Source organism: Anolis carolinensis, unplaced genomic scaffold (genome assembly GCF_035594765.1).
Source record: "Anolis carolinensis isolate JA03-04 unplaced genomic scaffold, rAnoCar3.1.pri scaffold_7, whole genome shotgun sequence".
NCBI classification, from domain to species: Eukaryota; Metazoa; Chordata; class Lepidosauria; order Squamata; family Dactyloidae; genus Anolis; species Anolis carolinensis.
In genome coordinates this window covers 18,647,538-18,663,143 of record NW_026943818.1, presented here as the reverse complement: position 1 = coordinate 18,663,143, position 15,606 = coordinate 18,647,538, and the positions used below count along the sequence as shown (strand labels likewise).

At 39.9% G+C, this 15,606-nt stretch overlaps 1 protein-coding gene across 1 annotated transcript in view; it reads left to right on the top strand.

The window, feature by feature from the left end:
* Nucleotides 1–7,207: 7,207 nt before the first annotated feature.
* rtn4rl1 (reticulon 4 receptor like 1) overlaps nucleotides 7,208–15,606 on the top strand; it is a 34,207-nt gene continuing 25,808 nt past the window's right edge. The window contains exon 1 of the mRNA XM_062960046.1: nucleotides 7,208–7,695. Coding sequence (XP_062816116.1) covers nucleotides 7,683–7,695 — 13 coding nt within the window. The 5' untranslated portion in view covers nucleotides 7,208–7,682. The remainder of the gene's footprint in view (nucleotides 7,696–15,606) is intronic.

Here is a 15,606-nt window from a genome sequence, read left to right as displayed (position 1 = left end):
GGGAGGTAGGATTATGATCATAGGGAGCTGCAGCAAGGTAGGCCTCCCTCCCTCCCTCCCTCCCTCCCTCCGCCTCCTCCTCTTGCTCTCTCCTGCTTCGGTTACGCTGAATTCGAATTCGCCATGCCTCTTCCTTGGCAATTAGGATCAGGCCGGCTATTTCTCAGGGCTATTTTTAGGAGAGACCAGTCTCTTTGCAAGGGCGAAGCAGCCGCCTCGTTGCAGCAGTCCTGGGCCCCACGGAAAGGTGGGATTTATAGTGCATAGCAGGGGCCAAGGTTGTGAGATACCATTGGGGAGAAATGGGATTCACAGGCAACCTTAGATAACCCCTTGCCATCCTCGTCATCATTACAACAACAACAACAACAATAATAATACTAATAATAATAATAATAATAATACATATCTATACACATAATAAAAGTGAAAATAAGTACGTCTGTGTGTGGCTTAGACATACAGGCTCCCACTTCCATAAATAACTACAGCTCCCACTACTCAGGAGACACCAATGACCTCCCTCCAATGACCTTGCAAGTTATAGCGAGCATCACAAACATGTCCAAGAGCCCTGCCAATATCCTCCACAAACACCATCCTGCCCACCATATGGGGACAAGTTCATCCTAGTTTTTATGTGTCACCTCCACCACAGACATCCCAGTGTTTCTGACTTTCTTCATTGCTGTGGAATTTGCATGACTCCGCCCCCCTGCCTCTCCCTTAACCCTTTCCTATTCTTTTCCATAGCACGCATCAAACAGAGGAATTGATCGGGAACTGAACATCCTAGAAAGGTTTGGGGAAAATTCACCATGATTTATAGGAGTTGTAGGTCCTGGGATGTACAGTTCACCTGAAATCAACGAGCACTCTGCACTCCACCAAAGATGGAATTGGACCAAACTTGGCACACAGAGACCCCATGACCAGCAAAAAGTACTGGAGGTCTTTGGGAGAAATTCAGCTTGATTTGGGGGAGTTGTAGTTCACTTACATCCAGAGAGCACTGTGAACCCAAATACCGATGGATCTGGACCCAACTTGGCACACATATCTAATATGCCGAAATTTGATTACTGGAGGGGTTTGGGGGGAACTCGGAGACCTTCCTTTCTGGGAGTTATAGTTCACCCACAACCAGGGAAAGGGTGACCTCTACCGATGATGGACTTGGACCAAACTTGGTCCCCCATGACTAATTCAACCTACTGGAGGGGTTTGAGGGGACTGACTCACCATAGTGGGAGTTGTAGTTCACCCTACAGTCAGAGAGCACACTGAACCCCACCCATGATGCATCCAGAGCAAACTTGGGGGGAATAAAATAATTATAAATGCAAAGGTGGGTGTGGGTCTCCAAACACTGGGTATAATAAGAGTCAGCCGGGGGATTCTGGGCCTTGCGATGCAATATAACGAATTGACCGAAGGCTGCTGCCTCCCGTCACTCACACAGCCTTCCTGGTGTTTATTTCTGCTCACTGACATTTTAATGGCTTGCTAATTCAATTAGTTCCTTTTTCCCCCCCTAAAAAAGAAAGGGAATAAACGAACGACAGATGCTCCTTACTCACTTCTGAGTAATCCACTCCTCCTGCTTTGCTCAGATGGAAGGAGGGATGCTTTGGGGGTGTTTTTCCATAAGAGAATTCATGAAACCCCCATAAGTTCAAAGGGTCCGGGTTCGAATGAGGACAGACCCCCTCCTTGATTCCCAATTCTTTGTTGACTTATTCCCTTTGGTTGCGATCTAATTACGTTTTAATAGGTGCTCTTCATGGGCATTTATGGTGTCACAGTAAATACATTATTATTATTATAATTATTGCTCAGCCTCAAAGATGTGGACAATGGCGCAATGAAGCCGCAGTGGGAGGCAGGGAATGTATCTATTATTATTATTATTATTATTATTATTATTATTATTATTATTATTATTATTGCTAGTATTATTTCCTGTCTCTCCTTATGACTCAAGGCAGGACGCAACACAATAATAATAATAATAATAATAATAATAATAATAATAATAATAATAATAATAATAATAGCTCAGCCTCAAAGATGTGGACAATGGCGCAATGAAGCCGCAGGGGGAGTCAGGGAATAAATCTATTATTATTATTATTATTATTATTATTATTATTATTATTATTATTATTATTGCTAGTATTATTTCCTGGCTCTCCTTATGACTCAAGGTGGGACACAACACAATAATAATAATAATAATAATAATAATAATAATAATAATAATAATAATAGCTCAGCCTCAAAGATGTGGACGATGGCACAATGAAGCCGCAGGGGGAGGCAGGGAATAAATCTATTATTATTATTATTATTATTATTATTATTATTATTATTATTATTTCCTGTCTCTCCTTACAACTCAAGGTGGGACACAACATAATAATAATAATAATAATAATAATAATAATAATAATTCCTTATGGTTCCAGGTAGAGCACCACTAAGTTAAAATACATAAAAAGCACCTATTCAAACCTATTTCTGCACACAGGAAAATACAAGTGACACAAATTTAAAAAGCACAATATATATAGACAGATAGGAAGATAGATAGGAAAATCTGAATGGATAGATAGGAGAGAGAGAGTTAAGTAGATAGGATATAGATCCCAAATCTACTGCAACGTGCTGTACGTGGGGCTGCCTTTGAAGACTGTTTGGAAGTTCCAAGTAGTCCAACCAGATTGCTCACTGGAGCGACATACAACGTGAATATCATGCTTTGGTTTGTATGTACGTTGCCACTGAATCTTGCCATTATTTAATGTACACAGCTTTGAGTTCCCCATGGGTGAGAATTAAATTAAACAAACGTAATTGAATAGATAGATAGATAAGAAGATAGATGAGTGGACAGAGAGATCGGAGATAGAGAAAGTACAATAGACATAGATAGAAAGATAGGAAGATATATAGATAGGTAGATAGATAGATGAGTGGATAGAGAGAAAGGGGAGAGAGAGTTAAGCATAATAGACAGATAAGTATAATAGACACGGATATATATTTATTTATTTATCATTTATTTATTTACTACATTTATATCCCGCCCTTCTCACCCCGAAGGGGACTCAGAGTGGCTTACAAATTAAATTTACATACAATATTATATTATTAGCACAGCACAATACTGGCATTAAATTACTATATTGTACTATATCAATATATTGCAATATTGTTAGTAATCTGGCATGTAATATATAATATATAATTAATATTATTATATTGTATTAATTAGTATTATATCGTATTACACTATAATATCAATATACATAGATAGATAGGAAGATAGAAAGATACAGATAGATAGATGATAGATAGATAGATAGATTGATTGATAGGAGGATAAATGGATGGATATAATAGAGAGATAGAGAGACTGATAGGAAGATATAGATTATAGATAGGAAGATGGATGGATGGATGCAATAAATAAATGGATTGATAGACAGGAAGATATTGACAGATGTAATAAATAGTTAGATAGATGGATGGATGCAATAGATAGGAAGATCTAGATAGATGATAGATAGGAAGTTATAGATAGACAGAAAGATAGATAAGAAGGAAGATAGAAAGATAAGAAGATAGAAAGATAGATGAGAGATGGATGGATAGAGTTAAATAGATACAGAGAGCGAGATAAATATAATGATAGACACAGAGTGTGTGAGAGAGAAAGAGATAAAATGGATAGAGAGATACACAGAGAGAACAAAATATATAGATAGATACAGAAAGACAAAGAGAATTAAATATAATAGATAGATAGATAGATAGATAGATAGATAGATAGATAGAGGGATAGCAAGATAAATATAGAAAGAGGGGGATGGATGAATGGATGGATAGATACAGAGAGTGCGTGAGAGAGTTAAATATAATGGATAACGAGAGAGAAAGATAATAGATCAATAGATAGATAGATACAGAGAGTGATAGAGATACACACACACACACACACACAGAGAAAATAGATACAGAAGGATAGAGAGTGAAATATAATAGACAGATAGATGATGATGATAGATAGATATTAAAACCTGTCCCCAAACCACACAAAAACACACAACGTGTGCTCATCGCAATCTGCTCGGCCCCAATTGCCAAACAGAAGGGCCGATTCGTCATGTTCCCAAATGGAAGAGACAGCCAAGAGCCCCCCACCCCCCACTTTCTCTTTACTCAGTGTAGACCCATAGAATAAATGGGGGAGGTATAAAGATATATATACCTTTGAGTCATTTATGGTGAGCCTATTCTGGGGTTTCCGTGGTGCCATTTGTGGCCTTCGCTTTGGCCCAAGGCGGAGAGAGTGTCACCCTATAGGTTTCCATGGATTTGAACCTAACAACAACAACAACAACAACATATTTATTACCAGCCTCTTCTTACAGCTCAAAGCAGGGCACAACATACATTATATTGCTATCTTTCTATTTATCCATCCATCTAATACTTCTATTATCTATCTTCCTATCTATCCATGTATGTATCTATGTCTATCTATCAATGTATATTGCTATCTATCTTTCTATCTATTCATCCATCCATCTATTTCTATCAATTTGTTATCTATCTTCCTATTTATCTATTATACTCTCTTATCTCTCTATCCACTCATCTATCTACCTCCCTGCCAATGTATCTATCTCTTCCTATCAGTCTATTATACTTTCTCTCTATCCACAACTATCCATCCATCCTCCTATCTATCCATCTGTCCTATCATCTTCTGATCTATCGATCATCTTCTTATCCATCGTTCTTTCTGTCTGTTCATCCATCCATCTTCCTATCTATATATCTGTCTATTATACTTCTCTCTTATCTATCTATCCATCCATCTATCTTTCTATATCCTATCTGTCTATTACACTTAACTCGCTCTCTCCTATTTATCATTTATTTATTATTTATTAGCGACATTTATATCCCGCTCTTCTCACCCTGAAGGGGACTCAGGGCGGCTTACAAGTCATATGTACATACAATATATTATATTATCAGTATAGCACAATATAAGCATTATATATTATTAAATTGTTCTATACGACTATATTGCAATATTATTAGTAATATTACATGTAATATAAATATACCATTATAATAGTGTATAATAATTATTATTGCATTACATTATAATATTATTAATATTATATGCATATACAATATAAGCATTATACATTACTATATTGTACTATAACACTATACTGTAATATTATTTCTAATATTACATGTAATATATTTATACCATTCTAATAGTGTATTATTATTATTATATTGTATTACATTATAATATTATTATCAATATTATGTCTATATCTAGCCATCCATCTTCCTATCTATCTACCTATCTACCTATATCTTTCTATTATACTTAACTCTTTCTTATTTCTGTCCACACATCCATCTTCCTATCTATTTATGTTTCCCCATCTATTTACTAACTCTCTCCTATCTCTCTATCCATCTACCAACCTACCTATATCTTCCTATTTATTATACTCTCTATCTCCTATTTCTCTATCTATCTACATTTTCCTATCTATCTATCTATTTATTATTTATTTATTTACTTACTACATTTATATCCCATAATATAGTAAATAATACAATAATAATATATTGTACATAGCACAATATTGGCATTAAATTACTATATTGTACCATTTCCATATACAGTAGTCTCACTTATCCAAGACTCGCTTATCCAAGGTTCTGAATCATCCAATGCATTTTTGTAGTCAGTGTTTTCAATATATCATGATATTTTGGTGCTAAATTCGTAAATACAGTAATTACAACATAACATCACTGCATATTGAACTACTTTTTCTGTCAAATTTGTTGTCTAACATGAAGTTTTGGTGCTTAATTTGTAAAATCATAACCTAATTTGATGTTTAATAGGCTTTTCCTTAATCCCTCTTTATTATCCAAGATATTCGCTTATCCAAGGTTCTGCTGGCCCGTTTAGCTTGGATAAGTGAGACTCTACTGTATTGTAATATTATTAGTAACATTACATGTAGTATACAAATTTGGTGTGATTTGGTCCAGTGATTTTGTAGTTAACTCGGTCCTAATGATGCACATTACATTTATATATATATAGATAATTAATATTGTTATATTATAGTATTATATCATATCGCAATATAATATTATCAACACTATATGTATAGATAATATATTATATTGCTAACTCTCATATATAACTAACCAACCTGGAGCCTGTTCACACTCTCTCAGCCCCAAACCCGCCTTGGGCAAAGGCAGGGCCTGCTATCTCTCTTCAGGAGGAAGAAGAGGCGGGGCCTCTCTAGGGCCATGATTGACAGCACGCTTGGGTCCCGTGCGAACCCACCAGACGCGTGTCGCTCTTTTCCCCGTGGGAACTTGCCTTCTTCTTCCCCTCGACCTCTTTTGTTTTTGGCGGGAGGGTGGGAGGGAGGGAAAGGGCGAGGGGTTGCTATGGCGACGAAAAGGAGAGCAGGGCGGGGTCTCGCGTTGCCATGGCGACCGCGGCTGTCAGTCACGGGCGGACGTTGGGGCTGCCTCAGGAGTGGAAGTAGAAAGAAAAGAGAAAGATATAGATATTATATATTTATACAAATACATAGATAGTTAAATAAAGGGTGAAGAAAAGACTTTTTGAAAAGCGCTTCTCCTGACAGAAAAAAGGAGGGCGTGGCTTCGTGAAGCCACGCCCCGCAGCCTCGCCCTGTTTGCTCTAACTCCGTTGGTGGGTGTGGCCTTGCGAAGAAGCAAGAGAGGGCCACGCCTCTCCTGAAGGAGTAGAACAGGAGAGGGGCGTGGCCTTGCAAAGACACGCCCAGCAGCCTCGCCCCGGCTGTTTGAGCGGGCAGGGCCTCGTGAAGCCACGCCCCACAGCTCTACCTCTATCAGTGAAGGCCCCGCCCCATCACGAAGCCACGCCCAAAAGCTCTACTCGCTCTTGTCGGGCGCGGCGAAGAAGCAAAAAGAGTGGGCGGGGCCTCGCAACACCTTACGAAGCCACGCCCCACAGCGTTACTCTCCGTTAGTGGGGCGGGGCCTCGCGAAGCCACGCCCAGCAGCCCTGCTCTAGTTTTGAAGCAAACGTGAAGCCACGCCCACAACTCCGCTTTGGTTCTGATTGCGGGGCGAAGGAGTAGATTAGAACGCGGGAGAGGGGGTGTGGCCTCTTGAAGCCACGCCTCGCGTGTAGCCACGCCCTCAGTCCGGTTAGCGAGACAAGGAAAGCGCGGAGAGGGCGTGGCCTAGAGAAGCCACGCCCAACAACCTACCAGTGCCTCCACTTGCGGGGCGTGTCCCCCACGAAGCCACACCTCCTCCTCGAGGCTCCGCCCCCCGCAGCCTCGCCCTGGCCACGCCCCGCCCCGCCAACAGAGCCAGAGCCGCTGCGGGAGAGAGAAGCAGCAGAAGCCGCGGCGGAGGAGAAAAAGGGACGAGGAGGGGGTCTTCTTTTTTTCCCTTCAGCCCCCTTCTTTTGGGCGGGAAAAAAGGGGGGCAGGATCTATATAAAAGCGGGCGAGGATGCTTTGGCTGATGCGGATGCGGCTCGGATCCGGAGCGGATCGCTTCCTCCCCTGCGGACCGCGCTGAGGACTCGCCCCCCCCCCGCCCCTCCCTACACGATGCGCCGCCAAGGTGAGAAAGGTGGGGAAAAGGGGCCAAACTCTTAAAGGGGAAGGAAGGGGGCACTTTTCAAGGGGATGCACCTCTCTTTCTTTCTCTCTTTTCTTTCTCTCTAGGGACGGGGTGGGGCGAAGAGGCAGATAGGATACCCTCGTACTGACCAGGGCTAGGACTAGATGGCCTCTAGGGATCCCCTTTTGACTCTTATATTTCTGTAATAGGGACTTTGGAGCCAGGATATCACATCTTCAGATTGACCAACGCGAAGAGGTTGGACTAGATGACCTCTAGGGATCCTCTGTTTTACTTCACTGCTAAGAAGTTGAACTAGATGGCCTCTGGGGTCCCCTTTGTTCCTTCTGTGCCTCTCTAATATGGGTGGTAATAGGTTTAGAGCCCCCTCATGTTGACCAATGCCAAGGGGTTGGACTAGATGACCCCTAGGGACCCCTTTTTGTATTTCTATGCTTCTGTAATGTTGGCTAATAAGCTTAGAGAGCAAGACATGGCCCCCTTGTGTTGACCAATGCTAAGAGGTTGGACTAAATTGCCTTTAGGGACCCCCTTTTGACTTCTATGCCTCTCTAATATGGGTGGCAATAGGTTCAGAGACCAGGATATGGCCCCTTCATGTTGACCAATGCTAAGGGGTTGGACTAGATGACCTCTAGGGACACCTTTTTGTATTTCTATGCTTCTGTAATGGTGGCTAATAGGCTTAGAGGGCAGGATACTTATTTATTTATTTATTACAGTACTTGTATCCCGCCCTTCTCAACCTAGCAGTTCGAAAACATGCAAATGTGAGTAGATCAATAGGTACTGCTCTGGCGGGAAGGTAACGGCGCTCCATGCAGTCATGCGAGTGGCCACATGACCTTGGAGGTGTCTACGGACAACGCCGGCTCTTCGGCTTAGAAATGGAGATGAGCACCAACCCCCAGAGTCGGTCACGACTGGACTTAACGTCGGGGGGGGGGGGGGGAACCTTTTTACCAACCTATTATTATATATTGTCTATTATTATATTATCTATTTATATTACATGCAATATTACTAATAACATTGCAATATAGTCGTATAGTACAATATAATAATATATAATGCTTATATTGTGCTATACTAATAATATAATATATTGTATATGTATATATAACTTGTAAGCCGCCCTGAGTCCCCTATGGGGTGAGAAGGGCGGGATATAAATGTTGCTAATAAATAAATAATATTAATATTATGTATCTTTATGTTTTCATTATTTTATTGTTACTTTGAAGCCAGGGTATTAAATTTTCGTATTGACCAATGCGAAGAGGTTGGACTAGATGACCTCTAGGGACCCCTTTTTGTATTTCTATGCTTCTGTAATGGTGGCTGCCTATTGGCTTAGAGGGCAGGATATTTATTTATTTATGTATTACAGTACCTGTATCCCGCCTTTCCCACCCAATAGGGGACTCAGGGCGGCTTACAATAAAAACACATATATAAAAATAATACGGAACATTCAATCAGTTAAAATTAAATACAATAAACATTCATAAATATACAATTGGCGCATTTCGAGACTAAAATGACCCCCTCATGTTGACCAATGCTAAGAGGTTGGACTAGATGACCTCTAGGGACCCCTTTTTTATTTCTATGCTTCTGTAATAGTGGCTGCCTATTGGCTTAGAGGGCAGGATATTTCTTTATTTATTTATTACAGTATCCGTATCCCGCCCTTCTCACCCAATAGGGGACTCAGGGCGGCTTACAATAAAAACACATATATAAAAATAATACGGAACATTCAATCAATTAAAATTAAATACAATAAACATTCATATATACACAATTGGTGCAATTTGAGACTAAAATGACCCCCTCATGTTGACCAATGCTAAGGGGTTGGACTAGATGGCCTCTGGGGGTCCCCTTTCTTTTACTTCAGTGCCATTCTAATATGGGTGGTAATAATAAATATAATAATAATAGTAATAAAACTTTAATTGTATTCTGCCCTATCTCCCCAAGGGGGTTCCTGCATACAATGGCAAACATCCAATGCCTCCGTAATAGGCTTAGAGACCAGGATATGACCAATGCTAAGAAATTGGGCTAGATGACCTCTAGGGATCCCCCTTTTGACTCCTATGTTTCTGTAACGAGTGGTAATAAGGAGAACGGGTGGTAATGGGAATCTTTTCTGAGTGCCTCCGAGAGATAGGGAGGGATATAAAGTTTTATTACAGTATATTATATATTGTCTATTATTATATTATTATATATTGTATATTCATATTACATGCAGTATTACTAATAACATTGCAATATAGTCATATAGTACAATATAATAATATATAATGCTTATATTGTGCTATACTAATAATATAATATATTGTATATGTATATATAACTTGTTAGCCCCCCTGAGTCCCTTTCGGGGTGAGAAGGGCGGGATATAAATGTCACTGATAAATGCTTATATAAATAATATCAATATCAATATTATTATTGTATTATGTATCTTATGTTTTTATTATTTTATTATTATTACATTGATGTCAGGTTATTAAATGTTCATATTGACCAATGCGAAGAGGTTGGACTAGATGACCTCTAGGGATCCCCTTTTTTATTACAATGAGAAGAAGTTGGAGTAGATGGCTTTTGGGAGCCCTCCTTTTTGCTTCCGTAATGGGGGGGGGGGGGGTAATAGGCTTTGAAGGCAGAATATGACCCTCTCATGTTGACCAATGCTAAGAGGTTGGACTAGATGGCGTCTGGGGACCCCATTTTCCTTACTTCTATGTTTCTGTAATGGGTGGTAATAGAGAATTTGAAACCAGGATGTTAAGTCTTCATGTTGACCAATGCTAAGAGGTTGGACTAGATGACCTCTAGGGTCCCCTTTTTGTCATCTGCTTCTCTAATGGGAGGCAATAAGCCACAGGATATGAAACTCATGTTGACCAATGCTAAGAGGTTGGTCTAGATGGCCCCTGGGATCCCCTGTTAAAGTTCTATGCCTCTCTGATATAGGGGCAATATGCTTAGAGGCCAAGATATGACCCCCTAATGTTGACCATTGTACAGAGGTTGGACTAGATGACCTCTAGGGTGCCCCTTTTAAAATTCTATGGCTCATATGGGTGGCAATAGGCTTAGAGACCAGGATATGAAAGTCCTCCCCCTCTCCATGTTGATCAATGATAAAGGGTTGGACTAGATGACCTCAAGGGATCCCTTTTTCCAGTTCTATGCTTCTCTAATGGGAGGCAAGAAGCCAGGATATTAAAACGTCATATTGACCAATGCGAAGAGGTCAAACTAGATGACTTATAGGCACCCCTTTTTCATTTCTATGCTCCTGTAATGGCTGGTAATGGGCTTAGAGGATATGAAACCCTCATGTTGACCAATGCTAAGAGGTTGGACTAGATGGCCTCTGGGGTCCCCTTTTTACTTCAATGTTTCTGTAATGGGTGGTAATAGGGACAATGGGTGGTAATAGGAATCTGTCCCTAGTCCCTCTGGGAAGATAGGATAGAATATAAATAATGTTTTATCGTTATATAGAATTATAATATTAATATATTATTATTATTATTTTGAAGCCAGAGTATTAAATCTTCATATTGACCAATGCGAAGAGGTTGGACTAGATGACCTCTAGGGATCCCTTTTTATTATAATGAGAAGAAGTTGGAGTAGATGGCTTCTGGGAGCCCCCCTTTTTGCTTCTATCCTTCCGTAATGGGGTGTAATAGGCTTTGAAGGCAGGATATGACCCATTAATGTTGACCAATGCTAGAGGTTGGACTAGATGACCTTTAGGGATCCCCTATTTTTACTTCTATGCCTCTAATATAGAGGGACCCCCTTTATTGAACTCCAAACCTTCCCCATATTGGAGCCACTCTTCCAATCTATCTATACACATAATAAAAGTGAAAATCTGTATGTGTGCATGTGGCACGAATGTCCATTTACACAAACAGCTACAACTCCCAGTGCTGAGGAGCCACCAATGGCATTGCAGGTTACAGTGGGCGCCATAAACATGTCCAAGAACATGCCTGTGTCCCCCACAGACACCATCCTGCCCACCACCCAAGTCAAGGCTTTCTTACGGGGACAATTTCACCCTAGATTTTCTGTTTTTCCTCCACCAAAGACACTTCGCAGTGTTCCCATCTTGCTCCATTGGTGTGGAATTTGCATGACCCCGCCCACTGCCTCTCCCTTAACCCTTTCCTACCCTTTCCTATGGCACACAGCAAACAGAGAGGAATTGATCAACAACCATCTAGAAAGCAAAATTGCCCAATGTGACAAACTTAAACCACTGATGGTGTTTCAGGGGGTTAACCTGGCATGATGTGAGTTGTAGTTCACTCAACAACCTTATACATTTTGGACAATTATTTATTTACTACATTTATATCCCGCCCTTCTCACCCCGAAGGGGACTCGCAGCGGCTTACAAATTAAATTTACATACAATATTATATTATTAGCATAGTACAATACTGGCATTAAATTACTCTATGGTACTATATCAATATACTGTAATATTGTTAGTAATATTACATGTAATATGTAATATATATTATACTAACTGTGCCCGGCCACGTGTTGCTGTGGTGTAGTACTAAGTGGGGTTTTCTTCGTGCCATTCAAGGTGGCCTAGAGAGGATTCCCCTAGGTATGAAGCAGCCAGGCTTTGAAGCTACAAGGCTATTCAATGTTATTTAAGTTGGATAACAATGGAATCCCCTAGATATGAAGCAGCCAGGCTTTGAAGCTGCAAGGGTATTTAATGGTATTCAAGTTGGATAACAATGGAATCCCCTAGATATGAAGCAGCCAGGCTTTGAAGCTGCAAGGGTATTTAATGGTATTCAAGTTGGATAACAATGGAATCCCCTAGATATGAAGCAGCCAGGCTTTGAAGCTGCAAGGCTATTCAATGTTATTCAAGTCGACCAACAACGGAGTCCCCTAGATATGAAGCAGCCAGGCTTTGAAGCTGCAAAGGTATTTAATGATATTCAAGTTGGATAACAATGGAATCCCCTAGGTATGAAGTAGCCAGGCTTTGAAGCTGCAAGGTCACTCCTTGGAAAGTGTTGAGTCTTGTGGCCAAATCTGGTGTGATTTGGTCCAGTGGTTTTGTTGTTAACTCGGTCCTAATTATGCACATTACATTTCTACATATATAGATAATTAATATTATTATATTGTATTATTAGTATTATATCGTATTACAATATAATATTATCTATATTATATTATATACAATATATTATATTATTATAAATTATATTGTGTGATACATATATATATATATATAATTAGCATAGCATGTTATTTGAAAATTGCCTTTTTCAAATAACCCAGGCAAGCTAATATTAAAGAGGTTCAAGGCCTTGGAAGGAGAGGAGCCTTCAGATAACAATGCCCATCCTCCCTGACACAGAGAGGCCTGTTGATGGGAGCGGTAGTCCGAGCCAAAAAGGCTTTTTAAGAAGCTGATAGATAGATAGATGTGGGCAGAAAGGAGGAGGAAGGTATTTATTATTGGCAGGAGAGAAAGAGAGGAGGAGGAGGAGGAGAGGACATTGCGTTCCTCTGCATTTTCAACCTGCCCCCCCTTAAAAAATTCATATTTTCCAGATTATTTTGGGGAAAGAAATGGGAGGAAAAGGACCCAGCATGTGTGCTTCACGCCTCCATCCTTTGCCTTGATTTTAAAGACTTTTTTTTTTGGAAGCATTTTGCATGAAATAGCATTGCATTTTTGGGGAGGATTCATTACGGGCCCTCATTGTTACTATTATTGTTATTATTATTAGTATTGTTATTGCTCCTGTTTTCCTCTCAAAAGTCACTATAAATGAAAACAACTTGCCTTTATGAAGGCAATCAGAAGGCGTTAGAGTCAGAAAAGACCCGCTCCGCAAATGGCCAGAACTAATAATAATAATATCCCATGTTCCCATCTGAAATGAGACTCGAAGTCGCCGGAAACTTAAATAACATACATTTAAATGTCTTGCCCTTTTGAGTCACCAATCAGGAAGTATAATAAATGACCCACAACTCCACTTGCCAGAAATAATAATAATAATAATAATAATAATTATAATTATTATTAATATCCCACTTTTCCATCTTCAATGAGACTCAAAGCAGCTACAGATTGAAATGACTTTGCTTGCATTTAATGACTTGCCCTTTAAGTAAACCAATCAGGAGACATTAGCCTCATAAAAGGCCCACTCCCCTAAATAATAGTATGGTAATAATAATAATACTTATTATTATTATACCCCACTTTCCCATCTTAATTTAGCCTCAAAGCAGCTACCAATTGAAACAACTTCACTTGCATTTAAAGTAAACAAATCAGGAGACATTGGCCTCATAAAAGGCCCACATCCCATAATAGTAATAATAATAATAATATCCTACTTTCCAATCTTAAATGAGACTCAAAGCAGCTACATATTGAAATGATTTCACTTGGATTTACCGTAACTTGCCCTTTAAGTAACTAGTCAGACATTGGCCTCATAAAAGGCCCACTCCACTAAATAATAGTAATAATAATAATGATAATAATAATCCACTTTCCCATCTTAAATGAGACTCAAAGCAGCTACATATTGAAACGACTTCATTTGTATTTACTGCCCTTTAAGTAACTAGTCAGGAGACATTGGCCTCATAAAAGGCCCACTCCCCTAAACAACAACAACAACAACAACAATTGTTAAATTAGCCTCCCAAGCAGCTACCTATTGAAATGACTTGCATTGAAGTAACCAATGAGGAGACATTAATAGCCTAATAAAATTAGATAATAATAAATTATAATAATAATATGTGTACCCCACTTTCCCATATTAAACATAACTCCTGAACATAACAAATGTAGGAAAGAGGTTTTTTTCCTCCCAAATAAAATAAAAGGGGATGGTAGCCCCTTGAGATAAGCCTTGGCTAGTTAGCCCCGGCCCTTAATCCGGATTAAGGGGTTCACGAATCAGGCGTTAAAGAGATGTCTGCAAGAGGCGTAATCCGGTTCACATGGCTAGCTAATCCAGATTAACTCCCCTCCATGCAAAGCAGACAGCCAGGCCTTTAAAGGGGAACGGGGCCGATGCCCCCAAACCCATAGATTTGGGGCTCAAAACCCATCGATTGGGGCTCATCCATTGCCTGGCTTTGCAGCGCCTTCCTTTCTGACTCCTCCGGAAGGTTGCTTCAAGGTCATGGACCTGAATCAAGCCATTGCTAGTTGTTTATTGGCCGGTGTCTGGGATTTGGGAGGAAAACGTAGTACCGTTGACAAACTATACATCCTAGGGTTTCATTGCCGACTATCCACCGGATCCCATATCTCTCTTCGTTATACCTTCCTTCCTTGGCAGAAAAAGGATTTAAACTTGGTGACTATTAGGGAGATTTTCCTATCCTATCCAAGAATAGGATTGACTAGATGACCTTTAGGGATCCTTTCTAATAAATTATGGACTTTCTTCGAAGAGAATGGGCTCTCCTTCTTTGGAGGCCTTTCGACAGGAGTCAGATGGACCTCTTTTGCGGATGCTTTTGTTGTGTTTTCCTTCATTGGCAGAATGGGACTGGACTAGAAGACCTTTAGGGTCACTTTCTGACGATAGGCTTCATTTTTTCCTGCAAAGATTTGGGTTGAACTTTTGCTTTGAAGACCCCTTCCTTTGGTGCCGCTGAATCCCTTTACGCTTTAATAATTTATTATTATTATTGTTATTATAAATACAGTAGAGTCTCACTTATCCAAGCCTCATTTATCCAAGCTTCTGGATAATCCAAGCCATTTTTGTAGTCAATGTTTTCAATATACAGTAGAGTCTCACTTATCCAACATAAACGGGCCGGCAGAATGTT